Source organism: Mytilus edulis, chromosome 2 (genome assembly GCF_963676685.1).
Source record: "Mytilus edulis chromosome 2, xbMytEdul2.2, whole genome shotgun sequence".
NCBI classification, from domain to species: domain Eukaryota; kingdom Metazoa; phylum Mollusca; class Bivalvia; order Mytilida; family Mytilidae; genus Mytilus; species Mytilus edulis.
The window spans coordinates 19,807,459-19,833,651 of NC_092345.1; the positions used below are offsets into that span (position 1 = coordinate 19,807,459).

The 26,193-nt window shown below is 31.6% G+C and overlaps 1 protein-coding gene across 3 annotated transcripts in view; it reads left to right on the plus strand.

Annotated features, from left to right (window-relative positions):
* LOC139511666 (sodium- and chloride-dependent glycine transporter 1-like) overlaps positions 1 to 26,193 on the plus strand; it is a 36,365-nt gene that overhangs the window by 8,626 nt on the left and 1,546 nt on the right. For all 3 annotated transcript variants that reach the window (XM_071298660.1, XM_071298661.1, XM_071298662.1), the window contains exons 2-12: positions 7,613 to 7,785; positions 8,698 to 8,829; positions 9,188 to 9,533; positions 14,079 to 14,211; positions 15,044 to 15,178; positions 15,846 to 15,949; positions 16,246 to 16,370; positions 18,462 to 18,574; positions 20,449 to 20,577; positions 23,166 to 23,265; positions 24,835 to 24,935. In XM_071298660.1, the coding sequence (XP_071154761.1) occupies positions 7,629 to 7,785; positions 8,698 to 8,829; positions 9,188 to 9,533; positions 14,079 to 14,211; positions 15,044 to 15,178; positions 15,846 to 15,949; positions 16,246 to 16,370; positions 18,462 to 18,574; positions 20,449 to 20,577; positions 23,166 to 23,265; positions 24,835 to 24,935 (1,575 nt within the window). In that variant the 5' untranslated portion in view covers positions 7,613 to 7,628. The remainder of the gene's footprint in view (positions 1 to 7,612; positions 7,786 to 8,697; positions 8,830 to 9,187; positions 9,534 to 14,078; positions 14,212 to 15,043; positions 15,179 to 15,845; positions 15,950 to 16,245; positions 16,371 to 18,461; positions 18,575 to 20,448; positions 20,578 to 23,165; positions 23,266 to 24,834; positions 24,936 to 26,193) is intronic.

The following is a 26,193-nucleotide window of genomic DNA, read 5'->3' on the forward strand; positions in this document are numbered from 1 at the left end:
TGGAGTTGAAGTAACAAAACTTAAAATGATGTTAGGGAAAGGTTATAAGCCAAATATAAATTTAGAAGAACAAAATATATCATTAAAGGAGTTAACTTTTTTAAAGAGGTTATAAAGCTGAAGGAATATCAGCTGAAAACGCACCAATCAAACCAACTGAATGCAGAATAAATTTTGCAGTTCCATCGGATCCGGTGTTGTCAGGGGAATGTGTTAGTTTTCTGGCAGATGTTAAGATTTTAATCTGCTTCCTCTGGAACCATACACATGGGCTCGATTACCGGATATTCATATGTTTATTTATGGCTTTTTTTCTACAACTTTTTTTCGAATCTGTCAATTTGTATTAATATGTTAACATCGTTATCATCAATATTTAATCATTTACGAGAAATATGCAATTTACTATCATTGTCATAAACTCAAAATACGGAAGTTAATTAAACATATTTATATTCGCTAATCGAGCCCCTTTTGAGACAAACTCAACAAAAAGCTATGAATACAATATTTCTTAAAATTGACGGTCATCCTTTAAAAGTTACGGTTATCTTTTACAAATTACGGTCATCTTTTAACCAATTACGGTCACCCTTGTTATGAATCGCTGATCCTATTACGATCATCTCGATAATGATTAGCGATTTTTTTCAAATCCAATGTCCTGTTTCATACACATTTCTCGGTAGTAATTTGTGATTTCCGTGTGAATCTTTTATAAATTTACATTGTACCAATGTATGCTTTGTAAAGAAAATGATATAGAAACACTTTAACAGACAATACAGATACTTGAGTGATGTCTTTTCAAGAGATGGTACTTTCCAAACGGCATTCGAGGGAACATAAACGGTGGAATGAACACACTCACCATCTGCATCTTAGTTACATGCACGCCAATATATTTTACAGTAATGGAATTTTTGCTTGTGAGACAGCTGTATTGTCTGTTGTTGATTGCCTTTGGTTGCACGTTTATGTCGGAGGTGGTCGGAAAAGTCGAGTGTTGATGGTTGAAGTGGTCTGCTGTATTGAAAATATTTAAGTTATACCTGTTCACCCTTTATAACCCCGATACAGATGAAACCGGACGTTGACGCGTTCGAATCAAACACACCGTGTAACACTGAGTTCAGACAGTAAGGAATTAATACTTTTAAAAAGAATCCAATATCTTTTCTTCGATTATTTTGCTCCAATATATTCTTTGCCATAATACTCATTAGTTACTAAAAGGTTTTTCAAATATGTGACATTTTTATATACAAACATAAAAAAACGCACGACGATATCGATGATAAAACGTGCTTGGTATTTTTAAATATTCAAAACTTAATGTTTCTAGTACCTCATAGTTTTTGAAACATACATTTTTTTTTTAATTTCATAGTTTAAAATTAACAAACTTATAAAGTCGTATGTTTATGTTGTATCATAATCTAGAAACAAAAAAATACACGTTTTAAAGTGTCTGCATTTTCATGTTGTATACGCTTCGTTGTCATTACACCTTTTTATACTGTACGCTTCGTTGACACAAAATTGCGTTTGTCAATGAATTTTGCATGTTTTAAATCATGCTTTGATATGATTATAACCAATATGAATGTTTGAAGAAAAAAAATCACCACTATAACATGCAGACAGCAACCCATAATATCCGTTGAATTGTCGAAACACTCTTGGAGGTATTTTATACATGCAAAAAAAAATCCTTATGTATACGAAAGTGTTAATAAATAGGTAGGGAAATGCAATTACTCGACAGATGCAACTATGGCTAAGCATACAGATACACGTACACGTCCAATTTCTAATTTGATAGTATTTTTGAACGTGTTTACCATACGACAGTCAATGTACGGTTAGGGGTTGGGTTGGTTGCCCACTAACATGTTTAATCCCGCCATATTCTGTGTGTGCCTGTCCAAAGCCAGTAGCGTGTAATTAAGTGGTTATATATATATATATATATTTTTGTTCACTATTTTGTGCTTAAATTAGGCCGTTAGTTTTCTCGTATAAATTGTTTTACATTTGTCATTTCGGTGACTATGTGGTATGGGCTTTGTTCATTGTTGAAGGCCGTACGGTGACCTATAGTTGTTAATTTTTTGTGTCGTTTGGTCTCTTGCGAAGAGTTGTTTCAAAACCACATCTTCTTTTTTACAGTAATCAAAAACAATCAATAGATTATAGGCTTTTGGTCTGAATCTCAGAGGCGGGTCATATGGTCCCCCCGGGGGGTGGGGGGGTGTACTACCTATATTTTTAGTGGTATGAGTGTGCCGCAAGACAGGGTCCTTTTTCATGCCCTGTTGGTTAGAGCAGGGTCCCTTTTTCATGTCATGCTGGTTAGAACAGGTTCGCCTTTTCATGCCCTGCTGGTGAGAATAGGTTTTTTTTAATAAAGTACATTGTATTTGTCTAGTACATAGTCGCTTATTTGACTGTTAGAGATACAGTCTAGAACCCGTGTCTATAAAAGCATCTATTTATCCCGGGTAGGGGTCATAGATTATTTAGAGTTACATTAAGTCTAGAGAATATGTGTATACAATGAACAAGTAAATTATAGCCATCAATAGTAATACAGTTTCTTAAATGCGAAGATGTAAAGATGAAGAGATAGTTCTTAATATTAACTGGTTTGCTTTCTTCAATTATGTTTTCTTGTTTTTTTAATTGTTAAGGTATAAAGATTATGCTTAATTTCCTCGAACATTACAGTCTTTCTACTGTGGTGCCAAAATCTAAATGATTGGTAATTCTGGTTACTATAAGCACCTTAAAGTGTATACCCATTCATATGCATTTCATTCAAATTTTGACTTATTTCAGAGAAGATCAAAGGGACCATATGTATATTCCCCCAGTTACCATTGGCGTCATCGGTAAATTATTGGGTTGAGCAAAGCACCAATCATCAACCTAACCTTAGACATTTACTTGGTTTTCTTCTTTCATGTCTTAATAGTTATTAAAAAAAAAGCGTTTCACAGTTGGTACTGAACCATTTTTGGACCCCTTTATTTGTTAATGACACGCATACGTATTGGCTGATTGTTGGTTGCTTATAAACTTTCACTTGCAAATACCGTATAGCGGGTTATTTACGCGGGTGTAAAATTTCGCGATTTTCATTAAATGTAGAAAGTTTTGCTATACCTGTACATGTTAAATCAAAACATTACAATATATGCACACTTATGAGAACTCATAAGATCGTAAATCTTCTCGATACTGTTTACTTATATTTGGCATTGCACAAGTTCATGCGTTTTATTACGTCTTAACCTAAAACCGTTGGAATTATACTGACTAATACTTTGATACATGATTTACCTCTTAGTTGCAATTTGCTTTGAAATAATATCAGTTACAACAATTGCCCCTTTGACGATATTTATGTATACGTTTTTTGTGCCTTGTACTGACATTTTAAGTTGAGCCAATTGCAACTGTATATGTTTCTTTTCATCATGTTGTGCTGTTACACTAGTGCCCCAGGTTAAGGAGAGGGTTGGGGGCTCGAGCCTGTAGTACATTGGTTACATAGATCTGTCAATTTTTTTTTTCTTCTTTAAGACATAGTTCATAAGTTATAAATATATAACAGTTAGTTTTCTAGTTTTATTTGTTTCACATTTTTCTTTTATATCGGGGCCGTTTTTAGCCGACTAGTATATGGTGTAGGTTTTTCCTCATTGTTAAATGTTGTACATTGGACTATGATAATTGCTTAATACACCCACTTCATATTTAAACTTTTGTGGAACGTTGTCTCACTGGCCATCACACCACATTGACAAAGCTTTATATGTAAAAAAATAAATTAAAAAAATATAAAGCAGTTGGAATGCCATCTAAGGCATTCGACAAACTAACTAAAGTTCAACGAGCTCCTATGTCCGCTTTCGTTTAGGCGGATTCGGACCAACATCAGCATTTGGAAGAGTCTCAAATTGTGAAAAGTAAGTCATTAAAGTTTTATTGACTGTACTATACTTTTTGAAAATTTATTTCCTCTGGAATATATTTATTATCTGTTTATTTCATGTGGAATAACGTTGAAAGTCCAATTTTGAATAGAAACATCCTATCTGATGTACGCTGGTTAAACATTGCAATTTTGGCTTTGGATGACTGATCTTTTAAGTTCAACTACTTTGACTAAGTTAACAGATGAACATTTCCAATAAAAAACAGAAAAAGGGTCGCCGACACCATCTCAAATACCTTAACAAGAAAGTGATTTGTGATGGTTTTTGTCAACGAAGTGTACAGTAATTATTTCAAAACGCACAACGAATTAAGTATGATATTGCGTTTATTCTAAGTTCTAGGGAACATTTGAAGGCACGTAGTAATTCAACGTATATTTATCTATTATTGCTAAAGGTATTAATACTCAAAGGTGTATGCACGAAAAGATATTCAGCATTGTTCATCTCATAAAACGTATGAAATTGCACCATGTCTATGCGTTTTGCATATATCAGTTTTATCAAACGTTGTATGCAATGTCTAAAACTTACAACAACTGTATAATTGAATAAATAAACTAACATGCACATTGACATATTTACATATACTCAAATAAGTTGTACAGAGGCATTCGAAATTGTTGTCATCCCAAATGTTGTCCTGATTATCGATTCGAACGCGTCAACGTCCGGATTCATTTGTATCGGGGTTATACGGGGTGCTGTTATCATATTGTATGCATAAACCAAATAGATATTATTCAATATTTTTTTCATATATATAATCTAAAATGAAGGAGTTTATTAAAAGTTTGTATTTTGATTCTTTTGTTAAATGTATATCATAATCAACAGTTGCAGGTGTATGAAATCTTTCAACCGTAGTGGTATTTTATAATTTTTTTAGGCGTACATTTATTTAGGCAGCAACCATTTGATTTTCTGGGGGGGGCTATGGTTTTTTTTGGAAAAAAAAGTTTGTTTCCAGTTTTTGGAGAAAAAAATAATTTGTTTTTGATTCTGAGAAAAAAAAATTGTTTGTTTCACCCTCAGCTGCCACTATATGTAATGCTAAAATTGAAAGAAAAAAAATTGTTTTCGACTTGTCGTGAAAAAAATAGATTGTTTTTCGCCGCAGGCGAAAAAAAAAGTTTGCACAGAAAAAAAAACCATAGCCCCCCCCAGAAAATCAAATGGTTGCTGCCTTAGAAACTATCAAACTACATAAAGTATAAGTTTAAGGAAAGGAAATTAAATATCAATGTACATTTAAAGTAGTTTTTTAGTGTAAATAAGTTGCCTGTTGTAATAAGCGAGCAAATTGAATGTTGAATGTGTACTGATTGATATGTTTGTCTTAGATACATGATTCTATTTATCAGTTGCTATTGGCTTTGAACTAGCTGTCAGTACTATCAGATCTGTAAATAGTCTTTTTGTGTTGTTGTTGGGATGTGTAAGTATTCGTTCACGTCTAATCTGTAATTTTGTAAGATGTATTTACATTGGTATTCATCTGATGATAAGTTGTTCTAATGTTGAACTGTTACACTACTGTCCGAGGTATCGAGATTGCGCCTTCAAACGAGTTTAACCCCGCCACATTGTATGTTTGCCTGTCCCAAGTCTATATTTTTCTTTTAGCCATTCGATCTATTTATTTCTCATGCCGCCCAGTTGCCTATAATTGCTTACATCCACTTCATTTGAACTTTGGTGGATAGATGTCTCATTGGCAATCGTACCACATCTCCTTTTTTGTATCAAAGCCTTAAGTTTTTCAGTAAAAAAGAAGTATATTTATTTAAAATACTTGTGTTGACATATTATGCGTATCGTGTATATGCATACACATCAAAATATGTTCACCCATAGGTCATCCAGATTACTTTAATATGAAATCATAGACAGATTTTAACAATTTAAAGACAGATAATTTAACAGAACATCTGAATATTATTACTGAGATTGACCTTGGAAGTATATTGGACTTATGTTTATGCAGCCTTGCAAATGATTTTCGTTTATTTTCGTGCTATTGTTTGAATGTTTCACTATATCATGTTCGCTATTTAGAGGATTACTTATAGAGATGGTTTGATTTGTTTTATATATATATATATCCAATTGGACAAACGACGCAAACTAATATATTTGTTTATGTCTACAACTTTCAATAGTGTTGATAATTATTGGATAACTAAAGATAAATCCTGCTTTTATAGGTGAACTATAATTTAGTTAATTCATTTGACCACTGTCAATAAAAAAAGAAAGATGAACCTCGATTCGACCAAAGAAGTGACGGGCCTTTTGATTTAAGACTATGTTTGTGTCCTGCTGGAAATTTTAACGTTTAAGGGAGCTATCATTTGATTTTTATGGGGGGGGGGGGGGGGGGGGGGGGCTAGGATGAAAAATTTTGTCCTGCATTTTTTTAGTTGTAATCTCTGTCCTGCCTTTTTACCTTTCACTCTATTCGGTCCTGCCTTTTTTTTATGAGTTTATCCTAACTTTTTTTACCTAAATTGTCATCCTGCCTTTTTTTTTTGCAAAGTGTCTCATCCTGCCTTTTTTTTTTTTAACTCAAAACTCCTGTCCTGCCTATTTTTTTCAAATTTCATCCTAGCCCCACCCCCCCCCCCCCCTAAAAATCAAATGGTAGCTCCCTTAGGTATAAAAAAGTAAGATACTGGACACTATTTGAATTCTAATACAACCAACCTACCTATTTCTGTAGGTTGCATTTCTGTAAATATTGACAATGCAATTTTCCAAAGGAACTCCTTTTACGGCTAAAACTGTACCACTTTTACTATGAAGTTTTGAAAAAAATCTTATCCTAGAATTGAAAGTTCATATGCACTACAATTTTTTTCAAAGGTCAAAATATAGGGCTGTGCGGCATATTTTCAACGTTTATATGCCCTGAACTTTTCAGAGTTTAAACTAACACTAATTTTCTTAACTACCCCTACTTCGAATGAAGGGTTACCACAGATTTCAATGTATACATATGCACCTGTATATTTACTGGTAACATTCCCAAGTTATGTCTCTATGAGATGGAACACAGAGAGCATAACTGGGAACCAGTATGTAAACTAAATTAATTTTCTATGAATATTCTAAATCTCCCCAAAAGAGGCGTCGTTTGAGAAACAGCTGTATTTACAAAGTGCAACCTGTATGCTGCCTTTTATTGTTATGTTACTCATGTTAATTCTAAAATTCTCGACTTCATATTGGATTTTTTAAAAAGTTTTTTCGAATCTCTTGACAAATCGTGTGTCTGTCGTACACATTATAAGCCTGTTATATCGATGAGTTTTTTCAAGTCCCAGTCTTACTTACTTGATAGATATATAGTGTTTTCAGATGTTCATAATAATTGGTTGTACGTGGAAACGTTAGCTTTATTGAGCGAGTTGTCAGATTCTGTTTCGTTCATATGAAAATGCATGAAATATTTGATATAATGAGTCAATGTTCAGTTGAATGTTTTTTTAAGAGATTTAGATATGAAAAACACATTTAAAGTAATCAGCATGTCGTTGAAATACCGTACCTGACGAAGTTAGTTTCGTTATATTGTTGAATATTATGGATGTCATATTTGAACTCAGGGCATAATTGAAAAAGATGAGCAGTTCAAACATATCTCCAGTCACAGAAGATGAAATACCAGCAAGAGGACAATGGGGGAGAAAAATTGAGTACTTTTTATCAATGGTTGGTTTTACAGTTGGTTTGGGAAACTTGTGGCGCTTTCCATATATCTGTTTAAGGAACGGTGGAGGTGTGTATACTTAGTTAACTGCACTATTCTATTTAATATTCAATGTTACTTTCAATATTTTGAATCCGCTAATTTTAAGTGAAAAGGGAAAGGGGTCACACTGAACTCATTTTCTTAAATTGATGATTATATATATAAAATAAAATGAATTGTTTGAAGGGGGTTTACGTCATATTTTGCATACACGGATATGAGTTTGTAGCAGTGAACATAATATTTAAACTAGAAATAACACGTGCATTTATGCATGACAAAATATCGCAGTAAATGCGATCTATTTCTCTTGAGTTCCATTATATATCTCTTGAGAGAAAAAAAAAACAGTTAATGGCCAGAAGTAAAAAAAAAACAAAAAAACAAAAAAACAGGTCCAAACCAGTATACTTGGGAAAGAAATTACACTCTCCAAGAATCAGGAATATGACAGTTGTTGTTCATTCGTTTGATGTGTTTTATCTTTTGATTTTGCCATGACTTAGTTAGGTAGATCTGGATTCCTTCGTTTTTTCTTCAAAAAAACAGAAAGTTTTAGTTTCGAACACCTACTGTATTGGTTGTAAAACAGAAGCGATTTAAATAGATATTTATCGAGAGAGAGAAAAAAAACCCAGGTCCATTCGGTTAGGAAAACCCCTCCTCAATGGTATTTTCATCACAAACATTTTATTATTATTAAAAGTTTATCAGACCGAGAAATATTCAAAAAAGCGGACGATACAAAAAGGAAAATCAAAACTCACAGCGCATAGATCATAGTTCAAAGAAAGACAGACAAAATCACGACACATTTTTTATTCAAAACAAACCAGTACATGTTTTGATAATATTAAAACATCAGTATTGCTGGGACATTGAAATACGGATGTGTTAAGCTGGATAGTAATAATAAATATTCTTTAAAATTTATTTTAGGTGCATTTTTGATACCGTATTTCATATGTTTGCTTTTATTTGGCATTCCTCTGTTTTTCTTGGAAACTGCTGCCGGACAGTTTTCAGGCCAAGGACTTATGCATGTCTGGGAGGTTTGTCCGATATTTAAAGGTATGACAAATATTATCATTTTTTTTTTTTTTTTTTAAACATGAGATTAATATGTGATGTAAAAGCTCATCAAAGATACCAGTCTGACAGTTTGACACGCCAGACGAGCGTGTTTGTTATTACAGACTAGTCAACAGTTCTCTTGTCAAAACAGTTTTAAAAAAATAGATATATAAAGATAAGCAACATTAAAAACCAAACAAAAATTATCTAGATAAACATCCTTGAGTTTTATTTGAATACAAAAACATTAATTTGACGATTTATTACCACATTGCAAAGAGTAAAATTTTTAGAAACCAACTCAAAGTCGTTTGTTAATCCTTTTTAATATCGTATATGCAAATATTATTTGCAGGTGTTGGCATTTGTATGGTAATAGTAAATGTCCTCTGCGCTATTTACTATAACATCATACTTGCATGGACTATTTACTACATTGGCAATGCTTTCATTGTTCCTCTGCCTTGGACGACATGCGATAATACTTGGAATAGTCAACAATGCGTAGCTGATCGTGGTGTTCTCAATCAAGGAAAAAACTTTACCACTCAAAATCACAATTTAACGATTAAAATGTTCAACATAGATGTCGATAACACAACCACTTCAAATGAATATACGTGGACAAATGATACTTCAAAGGAATATACGTGGACAAATGATACTTCAAAGTTGATGACTGCTCAAGAGGAATTTTGGCAGTAAGTTCAATACAAAAGTCCTTCATATTACATATCACAACCCAAATTAAAAATTCGTAACTTTATCTGCTAGATACAAATTTAGGTTGCGGTTTTAAGCAATGTTTCTCTGACTAAATTCGTTAGCTTTATTGCTTCGGACAATGGTTTCTCTGACTAAATTCGTTAGCTTTATTGCTTCGGACAATGGTTTCTCTGACTAAATTCGTTAGCTTTATTGCTTCGGACAATGGTTTCTCTGAATAAATTCATTATCTTTATTGCTTCGGACAATGATAAATTATAGGATTAAACACATTTTTTCTAGAGGTTATTGATGTGTAAACCGGGGCGATTAACTCACAAACTGAATAAAAGTCCGAAGGACTTTTATGTCAAGTTTGTGAGTAAGAGACCCGGTTTACACATCAATAACCTCTAGAAAAAATGTGTTTAATTCTTATAATTCTGCATCCAAACATACGCAATTATTAATTCACATTATTTGATTGATGGCTGCTATATTTACCATCAAAAGCACAATGGCATGTCTTAACTAAGCAGTGGCCGCCATTTTGACTTTCTAAAAACCATAAATGTTCGATAAATGCAACAAAATCTAAAATGAAATAGCACCTACCTCAAAAACTTCATTTTAAAAATAACAGTAATATCCGAATTTGAAGCGTACACGTAACGAAATAATCTCTCCCTTGAATATTTTCATTCGTATGACGTCGTGTTTTTCCATGACGTAATTCGCCAAATCCTTCATGAAATTTCGCGGAATTTTATTCAAATTTTATTTTTATACATTTTCGAAGCTTTTGTGCATTTATTTTGTTTCTTTTTTTGTTAAATATGCATTTGAATAGAAACAACTGTTATGCAATTGTTTTATAGTCTCAATTTGATGAAAATGACAGTATCCCTGCAAGAATGGGTATCGCGCAAGATTACGAAAGTAGTTTCGGAAACATGGTTTATCGAAGTGTAAACCAAGAGAAAAATTCCCAATTGACCAATCCAATTAAAGTATTTATAGATATGCAAATGATATAAGAATTATTCATTTTTGAACTTGACGTCTTTTGCTTTAAATTCGTAACGTTTCGAGGGACGAAAGATACCAAAGGGACAGTCAAACTCATAAATCTAAAACAAACTGACAACGCCATGGCTAAAAATGAAAAAGACAAACAACAGCACACACGACATCCTTAAAACTCAATTTGAAGAGATCGAGTCTAGATTTTTGCCCTGAAGTGTCTTCAATCTACAATGTAATATCCCACTCTACGCTCATAACATACAGGCTGAATAAAGAAAATATCATACTAAGCTACGCATTTAGTACACTTCTAAATTTTAATCTAGTTGGTCTAATTTTTTTTCTGCATTTTACTAAATACGTTTTTTTCCCTTAGTGGTAAGCCTTCTTTGCACATATCGTGCTGCTTGTTGGTAGATAATTGTTTAAGGAGTAGAAAGAGGGGGAAATGAGATGAATTTGTATTTTATTCTATGGAAATCTTATGGTCGATTTATTTGTACTGTTCTGTTTCTTTCCGGGTTGCATGAGGTTTACCGTTGCCTTAATTACGACCATATGACAATGTAATGAAAATTTACCTATTTTATTCCGCATTCGTCATTGACAATTGACTTTGTCTTCAGGCCGAAAATAGTTTTACAAATGGATCTTAATGTGTTCTTTGGGTTTATAATAGTGGTAGATTGATCTGATGCTGTATGTTTTTTTTGCTAATTCATCGTTTTTTAAAGAATCATCCTGTAAGAGCAGTAAAAATTGCAATTGGTAAAAGAAAGTCCTGTCAATTCATTCTAAATCAGGTTCCAAAGGGAGTTCTTAAAAATGTTACGCTTTGTGACTAGCATGACTTTGCATAAGCAACACGACGAATGCCATATGTGAAGCAGGATCAGCTTAAACCCTTCCGGAGCACAAAATATTACCACTGTGTTGCTCAGTCATTAGTTTTCTATGCTGTGCTTTGTGTACTGTTGTTTGTCTTTATGTCCTTTTTCGTTTGCTCTGGTATTGTCAGTTAGTTTTCGATTTATGAGTTGAATGTACCGTTGGTATCTTTCGCCTCTCTTACAAAGTAATACAACATATGTCAAAAATCAGAACATTTTACATACCAAACGTTCATATAAGTTGTTACTCCTTAGTTAAAAATGATATAAGTTCATTTGTTAAACGATTTTAAAAATTTTAGTTCGATAGGTCATATGACAAATAGGTTAATGATAAAATAAACATTTTTTTGCAGTTCGTTGCTTTTGGCTTTGTGTCTATCGATCTTCATCAAATTAGTTCTGTATTTTGTTATACTTATGATATTCATCAGAATTGAAGAAAAAAATGAAAACCTATCATATTCCCCATACAGGATTGAAAATAACATTTTATAAATTGAATGCGTCCAAACGCTTTCTTGATTAACTTTCAAGCTAAAAGCTAAAAGTTTGAAAGCCAAGGATGTATGCCAAAGATGTATTAGTACCGAAACACGTGTACAGTTTCATAAATAAAATAATCACCAACTATATCAAAGGTCCACTTTGCATTAGGGAATTGGAACCTTAGTTCCTAAACATTCTAAATTTATTGACAGACAATTTTAAAAAGGTGTGTTACAAATCATGTCATTACCAAATCATTGAATACTTAGCTAATGGTAATATCTGGAACTAACAGAAATATAACAAGCAAGATGGAATGTTATGTATATGTTACAGTAAATAGATGAAATTAGGAATTACATGTAATTACTAAAATTTAGGAATTACAGGTAATTCCCGATGCACTTAGCTAATACAAGTAATTCCTTAAACGGCCCAGTTATTACCAGTAATTACTAATTTTAAAATGAATTATTACACCTATTTACTGACTGCTAAAACAATGTTGTATTATGGTCAGATGATCAAAAGTTACATGGTAATACTAACTAGAAGATCAGTTAGTACGTTTAAAATATTGAATAGTTGATTTGTATTAAAAATATCTTGAATAAATATGGACTTTCAAATATTTGGTTAAATCAGAGTAACTTTAGTTGTAATCCAAAATGGTTAAAGATGAGCATTTAACAGAGAATTTTTGACCAATTTCAGCAGACATGGAAATCAGAAATGGAAAATTCTCCCAAAGCATTATGTTTTAACTTTTTTTTTTTAAACTTTGAGTTTGAAGAATATTTAGACTTATTAACTTATAAAGATAAGATAACGTTATGTAGGTTAAGAACTGTAATGAACTGTTATGTGCATTAGCTTCCAGATATAAAAAAAAAAATTATATTTTTTTATTGTTAAATCATTAATAAAAATGATATAGTGAAATTATAATTCACTGTTAGCAGCCAATCTGGTTCTATTTTGTTAAATTAGCTGCGAAACAAGGTTGATGAGTTGTGCACTTGCTAGTGAATATTTGGACCTCATTGAATACGTATTCATGTGACCTTCAATTCAACCCCTAGCTGGAGATTGGTTATCGATGTATTAAGCTATTACAATTGTAAGAGTTTTGCAGAACAAATAGTCTCGCCTACTTTTGCTGTTAATCGCAGGCTCAACAAAAATGAGGAAAAATATTAAAATTTTCCTCTAGATACTATCTTTTGACTTAAGTACTATAAGAAGCTTCTGTCAAAATTGGGAAAAAATCCAGGATGGTTTATAAAAACTTATGTTTTAAAATCTTTAACTGAAGAGTGTATGTAATGTTAACTGGGAAAAAAAACTAGGCCATTTATGATGTTTATAAGTAATATAGGAAAAAAAAGGATTTTTTTTACAAACTTTACTTTCGGATATTATCTTATGATCATAAACATTTAGCTTCTGTCCAAGTTTGGTAGAAATCCAGGATATTTGGAGAAAGTTATTTTAAAGTTTTAAACCACAGTGCATGATTGAGATTTTAGTTTAACAAAATTTTGAAAATCAATTTTGGATTGATGTCATTGTCTTGCATATATAAATGCATATAGTGACGGAGTTACAAGACCTAAAAAACAACCATTTTTCAGATTCAATTCACAAACACTAAAGAGTATGCACTTTTGATGTGCCTTATATTCCTACATCCTTAAGTAAGCTCCCTTAAAATCCCTACCCTTTACTTTCTTATTTGGTATCTTGAATTATGTTTTTAATTTTAAACCAAAAACATCAAGTTAGTAAATAGCTGTAAAAATGACAAAAAAAATCAGTAATTACCAGTAATCACTGAAACAACTAGTAAATACATGTATTTACTAAATTGGCTAGTAATTACAGGTATTTACTGAAATGTTTAGTAATTACGTGTAATTCCTAATTTCATCTATTTACTGTAACATATATATACATATAGCCGAGGGAAGAACCAAAAATTTGCGAAAGCAAATTTACAGATCTAACATTGTTGGGTTGATGTTTAGACGAGTTGTATATATATATACAAGTAAAAAAAACGATATTACTTTCATAAATTTTGGTTAAGAATGGTAATATATAAAATATTTCTGATAATGTTTGAATATGTTTCAGGTATAACGTTCTTCGGATGTCTTCTGGAATACATGATATTGGAGACCTAAACTGGCGATTGGCATTGTGCTTGTTTGGGGCATGGTTACTCATCTGTGTGTGTTTAAGTAAAGGCGTCAAATCTGTTGGAAAGGCAAGACAATTTGAACTATTTTTTTTACTACAAAATTACCGGTTCCCTGTGATTTGAGGGAGGCTATATACATACAAATTTACAGTCACCAAATCAGCATATCACAATGTAATAACTATGGGTGACTCGCAGCTGATTAATTGTATTCAAAATACCTCGTTTCGTGGATGCATTATTATATATTTTTGTTCTTGAATGGTATAATTTTTTAAATAAAATATAGGTCGGGAATTAGGAAACTGTGTCAAAAATCAATTGACCTTAAACTTTAGGGAGTGCGTTTGAAAGCACGTGTTATGCTCAGTGAAATCAAGAGATTAAGTTTATATATAAATATCGTTACCATATTGGTGACATTGGTACTTGATAATTGTCATTGTCATCGCAGGGGCGAGCTCGAGCCAAGACAAAACTTTCTTTTTAAATCATTCCGGAACTAATTATGGTCTTTTATTCGGTAAACGAGAAAATTCTGATTCAAGTTTTAACGCAGCATTTGATTTATAAAGTTTGTCTTATTGTAGTCGTTAATGTTTGTTTTCATCAGAATATTACTTAATGTATAAATAAAGACAAGCACCAATCTATTCCATTCCAGAATGTTGAGTTGTCAAAAAATACCAAAGGGAATTCAAACGCACGAGTCGAACATAACATTGATAATGCAATGTTGAAACACGAAACACGAAAAACGACGAAAAATACAAACAACAGTTAACCAAACACAACATTAAAACTCAAAGACTAAGCCACACAAATTCCAACGTATATCTGGTGTTCGAGAATAAGGGTTAGCTTACCCAGCTTCAATTACATTTCGATCTGTTTTTAGGTTGTTTACGTTACCGCCACTTTACCCTATATTCTTCTAACTATCGTTCTCGTCAAAGGATTAACCCTAGATGGAGCTATCGATGGAGTGATAGTATATTTGAAACCAGATTTTAGCAAATTGCTTAAATTGCAGGTATTTACGCTTTTATTTGTACTATGATACGTTATGACAACATACAAATATAAATTACCCACTGTTTAACATTAAATAAATAACCACAATTTAACTGGGTCGCATTCAATATAGTAGCAGCTACTATCAATATATATGTAGAAAACTATAGGCTAGCTACAAGTTCAATAGACAAATCTAAGTAGCACTACGTAGAAGCTACGATATTGAACGCAGCCCTGAAGTAATGAAAATCTTGTCATTTTGAAGTTGAACGGTAAACATCCATAAAAAAATGCGATAGGATTAAATATATACGAAGTTGACATTTCTTCTTATATGAACAAATCCATCTTATGTCGCATCCATGAACTCAGATAAATTAGACACTCATTGTTTTGATTTCAAAATTCAATTCGATACGATTTATGTGATGAATAAAGGCAACCGTAATATAACGCTGTTCAAAATTCATAAATTGATTGAGAAAAAACAAATCCGGGTTACAAACTCAAACTGAGGGAAACACATCAAATATAAGAGGAGAATAACGACACAACAGAAACAATAAAATGCAACACACACATAAACGAAGTATTAGATAACAATAGCCATTTTCCTGACTTGGTACAGGATAGTTTAAGAAAACATGAAACATTAAAACAACATTATGATTGTCCTATTTCAGGTATGGATGGAAGCTTCTATACAAGTATTTTATTCTCTTGGTGCGACTTGGGGTCCGTTGTTTACAATGGCTAGTTTTAATAAATTTAAAAACAACTGTTTGCGGTATGTGTTTATTTATATTTTATTTGAATATCGAAAGGTTTATCATTTGCAATATAGTTAATTGACTTTATATAAGCTCAAAACTACAATATGTAATTAATTGATTAAATTACGGTTATTTCCACTTCGGATAAAATTCTTGCTTAAAAAATAAAGATTCTATATTTGTTTTGTTTGAATAACATGGAAATTAATTATTAATTCTTGCTTAAAAAAATAAAGATTCTATATTTGTTTTGTTTGAATAACATGGAAATTAATTATTAATCAATTTCGTCCTATATTTATCATTGCAGCGATTCCATTATTCTGTCGTTTATTGGAGAAGGAACCAGCGTTTATGCAGGGTTAATAATTTTCACAGTTTTAGGATTTATGTCTGCACGTTTTTCGCTTCCACTTGACAAAATTGTAAAATCAGGTATCATTACATTTTTTATCATAAAGTTAGGGTTGATATTTGCCTGTATGAAATGGCACCACAGAGGGTAAACAGTAACATCCTACTGAGAATTCAAGTTGCATTACTCATACTTTACTTACTTTACTTAAAGTTAAATCATAAAAAAATTACTGAACTCCGAGGAAAATTCAAAAAGGAAAGTCCCTATCCAAATGGCAAAATCAAAAGCTCAAACACAGTAAACAAATGGATAACAACTGTTATATTCCTGACTTGGTACATGCTTTGTCTTATGTAGAAATGGTGGATTAAATCTGGTTTTAAAGCGAGCTATATAGCATTGGTAGATGACAACTGTTGACTCAAGATTTTCTCTCCACTAGTCGCATGACTGGCCGTGTTGAATATGAGTATAGTCCTATAATATTAACTCGAAGAGGGCGGGGATTTTCTATTTCTGTTTATTTCTGATATATTTTTAACTTGTTTTGCTATTTTTCCTTTTTATTTCCTTTTTTTTTTAAATTACTATTAATTTGCCATACGAGTTCGCAAAAAAGACATCAGCATGAAAATGTGAAATAATGAATAGCCATCATCCGAGCAACAAGAAAATGTTTTTATTAGGACAAATTGACTTTGTGACGCAAGTGGTGCCTGGATATACCTCCATAGAAATGAAAATGCTGCCGTAAAAGTTTAGTTCTATCAACAGACACCCACTTTCAAACCCCAACTGGTGATCAATGCCTGAATCAGATTAAGCTATATATGTCGCATTCATTATTTCTACTTAAACTGAAAACATGAAATCAACATATTCAACAAATGAATCATCTGTTGCAATGGTATCATATAGATAACTTGGAACTTGAGTCCATAGCTGAAGATAAATGTTAGCTATTTTTACCTAATCAGAAAAGAATTAAGTACTGACCATTCATTTGTGTGTATGTGTATGGGAAGGGATGAAAAAAGGGGGATTCAATACCAGACAAGAACAATATTACTTTTTTTAATTATAAGATACAAAATGTATTTATTTAACTTCCTCCTGAAACAATTATGTTCAAGAGATTTAGAATCAAACAACTTAATCTTCCACTCCATTTAAAAAACCCGGTTAGATTACAGGCAAATGCAATACGGATAAGACTAAAACCAAAAGTTAAGTCCAAACAACACATCGCAAATCCCCTATTGGGGTATCATTAGTTACCTTTTTTTTCAGTGCTTCGGTAATAATATGATTTATAACAAACCTTAGATTAAGAAATTGTCATGAAACCCTCTTTTTTGGTGGGGTTCGTGTTGCTCAGTCTTTAGTTATCTATGTTATGTTTTGTGTACTGTTGTTTGTCTTTAGGTCATTATCTTGATGCCATAACACTGTCAGTTTATTTTCGACATGGAGTTTGAACGTCCATTTTGTATCGTTCACCTCTCTTTTGATCTTAAGCATATTTGACAATTATTCTTAGATCGTTATTTGTCATATGTGATATAGCTCTCAACGTTTTGCGGGTCTCATTCATTAATGGCTTTCATGTCTTTGCTTTTCAGCGTTCCTGATGAAAATAATTCAGAAATTAGATTGGGACGCATACATTTTATAGCGTTATTTTCTTTTTGAAACATGATTGTCCACACACCAATCAACAGTTTGGAAACAATTCACCAAACAGTTCTTAATTGAAATTGGAATTTGTCGCAGAGAAGCTAAATGAGTCATTGACAAACAAAATGAAGCTTTAAATTTTATTAAAATTGTTCACTATTACTTTTTTCATTGTATGTAGTAATAACTTAGTACACCTTATTAGTTCTCAATGCAATTTTTATATAAATGTTCATAAGCCTTCAAAACCAAATTGTTTTGGGTGTCTCCTAGTTTGTTTTTCTTTTTTCTCTTTTAAAGTAATACTCAAATTCATCATGTTTAACTTCTTAGCATCCATCAAGATATTTTATGAAAGTAATGGAGAAAAGGAACTCTTTCAAACAATTCACATTGTTCTTACATTTTGCTTTTCTATGCTTAACAATGCTTCACAATGTGATTAAGATACAAGTCAGCACATATTCTTAATTCTTTTTATTTACATGTAGGACCAGGACTGGGATTTATAATATATCCTGAAGCTTTGGGACAACTGCCAGGACAAAATATATGGTCGGCTTTATTTTTTGTGATGCTACTTATTGTCGGTTTAGACTCCCAGGTATGGAGGGATTCACTTCTAACACAATATTATATTAAGACAACAAGTGTCTAATGTTATGAAAAAAAAAGGAAATTAACGGAAGGGGTTTGGATGAATAACAATGCTTTTTATATATATTTTGTGTTTAGTGAAAGGTAAAGTCACTATGAGTCAGCCAGATATGAAGGATCATAACATAATATTATGTGTCTAATGATATGAAAAATTTTCACAGTCAGCATGATGGTAAATAATGATTTGTTTAATTCTGACTGCAACAATACCACTTTTAAAGTTCATAAAGTTTTATTTAAATTGTTGTTCAGTTGTTAAGGCAGCACAATACAAATACTCCCAAGTTTTAAAATGCTGTAACTTTCTTAATAATACTTGAACATTTATAAAAGTGGTAGTTATGGATAGCTAACGGATTATTCTTTCAAATAAATGCAATGTTAGTATGATGCAACAATTATGTAACCAATTATAATGTTAACTGTGTCTCAAATATTTTTCCTCAAATTTCCATGTTCAATTGAAATTTGCTTTCTCATAGGTATTCCTAGGGATTGATTTTATTATATGTTGTTTCAATGGTCATTATCTATCTACAAAAGGGTGTCTCAGATTTCAGATAGAATGTATAGACCAATTATACACCTAATTAAACATTATCTTCTTTTATGTGGTTAGGATGTTCACACTAATTAGAGATTTATGGGAGAATGAAATACCATAGGGACAATTTGAGACACTTTTTTGAACCCCATGATGTGTTGATTAAGATTTCGTTAAAATTTTCTGTATAGATAAAGAGATGAAAGAGCTAAATTCATTCAAGTGAACTGACCGAGATTTTGCGACTTATTACATAATAATTGATTACATAATAATTGCATAATAAAAATATTGCATTCATTTAAAAGTTTAATCTTTTATCTATCTTTATATACCTCTTTTATTATTTTGTATGCATTCATAACAAAGTTAAAGCATTTTAAAGGTTAGTGATTGGAAGTAAAACAATCTTTGTATTGTGCTACCTTAAGTAATATTTTTACAAACGAATACTACGTCTATTTCAATATGGCTGTTTTTCCCAAAGTTTTATATTTTTGTATTATGTTAATGAATGACTATTATGTTTTCTATTAACATACCCATGTAGGTGTCTTTGCATAAATAAATAAACACCTTGAAAAATTATACAAAAAAGTATAAAGTATAACAAATGTAAACATTTATCATTAATTCCTTTCGGCATTATATTTAAGGGATGACTGGAATATTGTTTCTGTCTATGAAGAAATACCATAAAAAAATGTGGTGCACAATAAATAATCCGGTACGCGGGTTATATTAAAATGTGCACCACATTGTTATGTCAATTCGAATAGCCAGAAAAAATATTACAGTAATTTCTTATAATGCAATTCTTAATTCCATTTTAAACCGGAGGAAATCATGAAAAAAACGTTGATATGGTCACGATCACATGACAAAATTATGTCTATGAGCTGATAAACAAAACAACGTCAACCAATCAGAAGACTCGTTACATCCAAAATTAAATATTTTTAAATGAAAAAGGGTAAATGAACAGAAGATGTTTTGATCGTCAATTAATAACCTACCAAACAACAATGCAATGTTAATATAATTTGTGTTAAGTGAAGGTGAAATCATACATTCACAAAATAGAACGCTTTTACGTTATGGGATATTTTGAAGCAACTTTGAAGTTCGAAAATCTACATAGTAAAAATAAATGAATTTTGCGTAATTACACTATCAATTTCGTGTGTATTCATCCTATAATATTCTCCGTTATTTTTCTGCAGCGGTTATGCAATTGAAGAGACTTAAACACAATATTATGATTTTAATTTTAGTTTGGATTTGTTGAAGTTGTAATAGTTGCCTGTACAGATAATTTTCATTGGTTACGCAGTCGCAGAGTAAAGTTTGTCATTGTCGTCTGCTTTGCCAATTTTCTCTGCGGAATGATAATGACAACAGAGGTAAATATTATAACAATTTATTTTCTTTAAAGACCCTTGATGATTGATTGATGATTAATTGGTATTTAACGCTACGTTTAGCACTATTTTGCTGTCTCGTGGCGATCACTTTTTATTGGTGGAGGATGCAGATTTTTAATCTGATAATCCTGGTCAATAACTTTTAAATAGAACGCACCTGTCACGTGCAAGATTCAAACTCACAACATCAGAGTTGCCAGGCTAGTGATATAGTTTTTGATCAACTAACACAACTGGACACGTCTTGCGCATATTCAAATATCAATCCTGGTACCTTTGATAACGATTAACACCACTGAGTCGATGCAACTGCTGGTGGACGTTTCGTCTCCGAGGGTATCACCAGCCTCGTAGTCAGCACTTCGGTGTTGACATAAATATCAATTATATGGTCATTTTTATAAATTTCCTGTTACAAAACTTTGAATTTTCTAAAGACAAAGGATTTTCTTATCCCAGGAACAGATTAACTTAGCCGTATTTGGCCCAACTTTTTGGAATTTTTGGTACTCAATGCTCTGCAACTTTGTACTTATTTGGTTTTTTAACTATTTTGATCTGAGCATCACTAATGAGTCTTGTGTAGACGAAACGTGCGTCTGGCGTATTGAACTATTATTGACCACCTAGGCCCCTGACCGGTGATGCCAACAGAGCTATATTTCAAATAATTTTATTTTTTGTGAAGATTATTGTTGGAGATAGAGCTATACTTTTTTATAATAACATTTCTGAAAATTTGTTTTTAAAATTATTGATGTATCTGAAAATTTAATCTAAACTCGGCCCACACCAACCATAAATAATTGAAATAGTGGTCAGTTTATGCAAAATAAGTATAATTAGTTCATTACCCACCATATTTTGGTTGTTGACCTAGAGAAAAATATTGTTTGAGTAGGATCTGTTACCCATTAGCAACACCTGAGACCCAAATATTTTTAATGGGTTTATGGTACCAAGTCGTTACCCATGCAATTACCCATAACATAAAAATTTAATAAAAGATATAGAGATAACGAAATGTGGTATGAATTCCAATGAGAACCTATCCACCTGTATACCAGTACGTACAGGACGAGGGTGTAACAACTATAGGTCACCGTATGACCTTCAATGACAATCAAGAGGAATAGGTAAACAAAATGTAAAACAGTCCAAATAAGAAAACAGCAATATTTGTGCTAAAACAGTCAAAGAGATTAATATTACAGACAGCAACCAACTGCAACCACTGAATTTCATTCATGTTGGTGACTTATGACTGGAACTTGCACAATTTAGTGGGACTATACATGTTTGTGGTCGCTCGTAATCAACCCTCTGCTATACTTGTACAGTTGTCTGACCGAAAACAGATGCCTTATACCAATTTGTCGAATACACAAATATTAATCTGGTTTAGTTATCTCTTTGTTGGCTAGAATTCTATTGGCAAAATAAAGTTGAGATCAAATATGCAAATTTCGACTGGTGTATGATATCATTGACATTTGTGACAGTGACTTCTAACTGGTATTTTATTCTTGGTTTTTATTTGCGGATAAAAAAAATAAAGATATAAAATCAAATATACATAATATTAAAGTATATTTTAAATAATAAAAAATCGCTTTAAAATGTTATATTTAAAAGTGTGTTTCAGAGGAATATGAAAAAACTAAAAAAGAGGGGTCCTAATGACGATTTTCATTTCTTTTTGTATTGTGACATTAACATATCATTGCGTTATATTTTTTGGCTTTTCTTAAGGTGGTACCCAACACCTTCACTAAAATTAATTTGGCTCGTTTAATTTTCATAAAATTTTGACAAAGTATTTACTTTGACCCTTTGACAAAAATAAAAAAAATCCAAAAAATTTGAACCAACCAATTTATCAGAAAAAATACACTGGTTATATAGAAGTTTGACAAACACTAGTTTTGATCATTGAGAAGCTTAATATTCCCTTATCAACACAACTTGATTAAAACGTTTAGCTGATTTTACAGAGGTATCTCCCTGTAGTGTTAGGTACCGCCTTAAGTACTCAGTACCATTACTTCAACATCTTGATTCTTTTAATAAACTAAAACACATTTTAAACCCAACCCCTGTACGTGTTCGTCATATTTGAGTCTTTATTAAGCAGTCTTTAGAACTGAGGGGGTCAGACCCATGTCAGACAAGCTTATGATGGTTTTTTTTACATAAATTTTATAATTCAACTATTAAAATATGTTCTATTATATTGTATTGTGTTGTATTGCATTGTATTTAATTTATAATTGTTTGTTTGTATGGCTTGACCCTTATGGGTGTAATTTTGCAATTCAGGTTATAAAGGGCGAAAAACTTGATGAGTTTCAAATATTTTCGTTAATGGGTGTCAAATTATCGTCTTTATGTGTTTAATTCTATTATTAGGGAGGCGCATATATATATAACAAGTAATAGACTAATATGTTGCTGCATTTTATTTTATTCTATTATTAAGGAGGCATATATATATATATATATATATATATATATATATCAAGTAATTGACTGATATATTGCTGCATTTTGTTTAATTCTATTATTAGGGAGGCATATATATATTTCAAGTAATAGACTGGTATATTGCTGCTTTTATCCCTGCAGTGTTTGGTATTATAGAGTGTATCGTGTTCGGCTGGATTTATGGTATGCTTATATTCGAAATCATTATGTACATTGTATTTAGTTAATTTAAATGTGGTGCCAATTCTTTTGAAAATATGTATATGATATGCATTTTGTTACAACATATTACTTCTATTAACAAATATAAATAAAAAAATATTTGCAGAAAACAATATAATTGTACAAGCAGAAAGTACGATAATTATACTCGAAATGACTTTTTATATATATATATATAGCAAATTTACAGATCTAACATTGTTGGGTTGATGTTTAGACGAGTTATATATATATATATATATATATATATATAAGTACGTCTGAGTCAGTGACAACTCTACAACAGATGTATCCATCGGATCGCCATCAATGATGGTGATACATGGCTGTGTACATAATGTATATACAACTCGTCTAAACATCAACCCAACAATGTTAGATCTGTAAATTTGCTTTCGCAAATTTTTGGTTCTTCCCTCGCCGGGATTCGAACCCATGCTACTGTGATATCGTGACACCAAATCGCCTGCACTGCAGCCGTCCCGCTAGACCACACGACCACCTGGGCTCTCAAAAAAAGAGCTTTCGCTGGCCGTGTGTTACCTTTCCTCGTCAGTTTTAATCTAGCGGCGTACTACAGTACATGATATATAAGGCATGAAGATGTTATTGTTACAGATCAGCTAAATTATCTATAGTAAAGGATCCTACAAATTAATGTAATATACAGTCACAGAAAATAATTATATTTATAAGTACGTCTGAGTCAGTGACAACTCTACAACAGATGTATCCATCGGATCGCCATCAATGATGGTGATACATGGCTGTGTACATAATGTATATACAACTCGTCTAAACATCAACCCAACAATGTTAGATCTGTAAATTTGCTTTCGCGAATTTTTGGTTCTTCCCTCGCCGGGATTCGAACCCATGCTACTATATATACACGAATACATGCATCTTATTTAATGTAGAAACTAATACAATGACGAAAACAATATTATAACCTGCACATTTTAGGACAATATTGCATCTAATTACTCATATTTGTAAAAATTGAATAATTATAAAAATGAAAACGAATAATCCATTCATGGAACCAATTTCTTTCAGTCTTTGCATGTGCTCTCCACGTGGCGATGAAATATGGTTAAAAAATGACGATCAATAAAATGAATTCTTTCTAAGATTACTTCTGGTCAGTGACCCCAGCGATAACTGAATTTAAGTCTATTTATTTAAATTCCATTATTGACATTTTTACATTTTATGTCTGTTTGTTTTGTTCACACATCGTTGTCAATATAATGGAATTCGATGCGCCTGTCATACAAGTGAGAGGTTTAGCTAGCTATAAAACCTGGTCTAATCTACCATTTTCTACATGAGAAAATGCCTGTACTATGTCAGGAATATGGCAATTGTTATCCATTCGTTTGATATGTTTTAGCTTTGGGTTTTGCCATTTGATAAGGGACTTTCTGTTTTGAATATTCCTCAGAGTTCAGTATTTTGGTGATTTTATTTTTACAAGGAATTTCACACAGTAGAAGAATAATATTATACGTTTTTCAAATTTTTTAGGAATAGACAGATTTTCACGTGATGTTAAACTCATGTTAGGAAGAGGAATACCAATATTCTTTAGAATTTGCATATGTTTCATTACGCCATCTATACTTCTAGTGAGTATTTACTATTTTGTGGCATTTTTTTTCTTCTAATTATATTACAAGCAGTGGAATCACAAGTCTACGAATATGCAATTGAGCATATCAATTTAAATCTGATTTTCTGTATAACCAAGTATATCTCCGGGGATATAAAATAAAATAAAATCGAATATCTTTTATTTCCATAAGAGGAACCTTCAAGGGGCAAAGTGCATTTTATGACAATATAGAGTTACAATACCAAATACAATAAAGCAGAACAGCAAAAAAGATAACTATAGTTAGACATTATAAGTATTGCTAAGCAGTATCCAAAAGTTAAAATATTATAATTGTGAAAGTAATAATTGAGATAAATGAGATATTAATATAAAAACATTTTCGGTCAAAATTACAATATTTTACACTCATGTGCCCTTTGAAAGATGATGTGTTACGCTCATTCATGAAAATTTATACAGAAAAAGCAATTTCCTTATACAAATGTAACGATATACTAGTGCATTTTTGCTTTTTAACTTAATAATTTAAATTTGTATGCAACGCGTCTTTTGATTGGCTGACGATGTTTTATTTATCAGATATGGACATTATTTTGCCATCTGACCGTTTCAAAATAAAATTTAGAATTATATTAAAAGAAATGACTGTAATATTTTTTCTATCTATTCGATATAACATAAAAAAAAGTTGTACACATTTTTGAATAACACGCTTTGCGGAGGATTATTCAGTGTGAACCACATTTTTGATGTTATTTCTTTATAGACAGAAAAAATGTTACAGTTATTCCTTCATGAAATCTCATAATTTTCAAGCACTAGATTTTACAATTAATTTATTGTCTAGTTTGTTTTCTTTTTTCAGCAAAACAATTGATTGTTGGTTCCTTGTTTTATACCAGCTTCAAAATATATTCATAATAAGCAAGGCTTGTATGAAAACAAAGTTACTACCGTTTTAATGGTTCAATAATATATACAGTACATATATGAAAAATGCTGAACGACTTATAGTGGTTGTTGTCGCTATCATCGTTTTGATATTCATAATTCTATACTAAAACAATTATGCTTAAATACATTTCACCAGTCATTATATACGCAAGTTTTACTATAACTATAATAAACAAATTGGTAAAACAGGCAATGAAAGTTAGCTTTTGGTTGTATTCACCTCGAACTCAACGTTCACAGTGTATTTTATGAATTTTCTGTCCTTTGTATGTTGAACATATGATCATTAAAAGCAGAACTAAGTCTGAATAAAA